This window comes from Dipodomys spectabilis, unplaced genomic scaffold (genome assembly GCF_019054845.1).
Source record: "Dipodomys spectabilis isolate Male_0828 unplaced genomic scaffold, ASM1905484v1 ptg000030l, whole genome shotgun sequence".
Classification (NCBI taxonomy): Eukaryota; Metazoa; Chordata; class Mammalia; order Rodentia; family Heteromyidae; genus Dipodomys; species Dipodomys spectabilis.
This window is the reverse complement of record NW_024870707.1, coordinates 3,229,916-3,231,672: the sequence shown is the minus strand read 5'-3', so window position 1 is coordinate 3,231,672 and position 1,757 is coordinate 3,229,916. Positions and strand designations below refer to the sequence as shown.

At 36.1% G+C, this 1,757-nt stretch overlaps 1 protein-coding gene across 1 annotated transcript; it reads right to left on the bottom strand.

The window, feature by feature from the left end:
* Nucleotides 1-460: 460 nt before the first annotated feature.
* On the bottom strand, nucleotides 461-1,396 carry LOC122104711 (olfactory receptor 4P4-like). The gene has a single exon (XM_042675648.1). It carries the CDS (start codon nucleotides 1,394-1,396, stop codon nucleotides 461-463), a length of 936 nt encoding a protein of 311 aa, XP_042531582.1.
* Between the last annotated feature and the right edge of the window lie 361 nt (nucleotides 1,397-1,757).

Sequence of the window (1,757 nt, the reverse complement as noted above, 5' to 3'; positions counted from 1 at the left end):
AAAATCCTTTCTTTGTCATTTTTTTGTTCATTGTAGCAGAGGACCTTGGAGTGTCTATCCATTTACTTACTAACTTTAGGATTGAGAGTTAGGAAACCATATTTTATATTTCAGTGGCAATTTTAGGGGAATTGCACTTACATTTGAAATGGTGGTTGTAAAGTTGCTGTTTTCAGTATTCTCCGCTATTGACTGACCTTCAAATCTTTTTTTTTCTAGTCCTTATGTTCTTTCACTGTGAAATCAGGTGACATTAAGCAAGATTGACTTCATAACAGAGATTTTTGTTGTTATATTATAATTTAACAAGCTGCGTCTTTAAAGTGACTAATTTTTGTTCTGTCATATATTTCATTAAAGAGTAAAATATGAAAGTAGGGGAAGGAGCTCCTAGCTATTATTTCTCACATATTGTTCATTCTTCTTCTATGAGCTGCCTAATTAATAAATTTTCTATTCTCTAGCCTTCGGCTTGCTTTGAGAATAGAGCAGGACACCAAACTTTTCGCATGGCACTTTTCATCTCTGTATTTCTCAGGGTGTAGATTAAAGGATTGAACATAGGAGCAATGATTGTGTAAAATAGTGCCATCACTTTATCCTCAGGGAAAGTGACAGGAGGTCTAAGGTAGGAAGAGATTGCAGGACCAAAAAATAAGATCACCACAGTGATATGAGAGCCACAGGTAGAGAGGGCTTTGCGCCTTCCTTCTGCAGAGTGATTTCGTAAATGGAATAATATAATTGCATAAGATATAGACAAAACAATGAAAGTCACTAATGTGATAATTCCTGAATTGGCAACCACAAGGATCCCAGTAATGTATGTATCAGTACAGGCAATTTTGAGCAAAGGGAAAATGTCACAAAAGTAGTGATCAATCTCAACGGAGTCACAAAAAGGCAACTGGATGGTCATACACAATTGTGGGAAGGAATGGGCAGCCCCACCAACCCAGGCAGCAAAGACCAGCAGATGGCATTTGGTCCTGTTCATGATGAGCAGGTAATGGAGGGGTTTGCAGATGGCCACATAGCGATCAAAGGCCATGGCTGTAATTATAAAGATCTCAATACATCCAAAGAAGTGCATGGTGAAGACTTGTAGCATGCAATAAACATAGGAAATGGTTTTAGTTCCCTCTAGGAGGCCATCAATCAATTTGGGTGTAACACTAGACGTGTAGCAGATATCCATGAAGGACAGATGGCAAAGGAAATAGTACATTGGTTGTTGTGAAAGAGGGCTACAGAAAATTGAAATAAGTATCAGGATGTTTCCAACCAGCAGAGCAACAAAACAAAATAAGAAGAGCACAAAGCAAAACATTTGTATGTTCTTGTCATCGGAAAGTCCCAGAAGGATGAATCCTGAAATATTTCTCTGGTTTTCCATAAATTATGATGGGTGTACACTGATATCTGAAAGTAAATGTAATTTTGAATTTAATAACTATCCTCTGTATCATCACAATGACAAAATTATATTATCTTTATATTCAAGGGCAAAGAATGATAACATTTATGTTTGCCTGATGAAGAAGTTGCCATTTCTGCTTATGCCTCATCTTATGCACATAACTGTGCCCAAATTTATAATAGGTTCATTAGGACTATTAGATATTTTTCAGCCTTACTTTTAACAATGTTATCTACTTAAACCTTAATTTGAAAAAATAAGGTATGAAGACCTTCAATCTGATTAAATCACAGTAAAGTCTTTGAGTCCTAAGAGAAGGAAAATCTCTTGAATATAT

Coding starts and splice junctions, on each gene's coding strand:
- LOC122104711 (XM_042675648.1), bottom strand. CDS start 1,396: ATGGAAAACCAGAGAAATATTTCAGGATTCATCCTTCTGGGACTTTCC.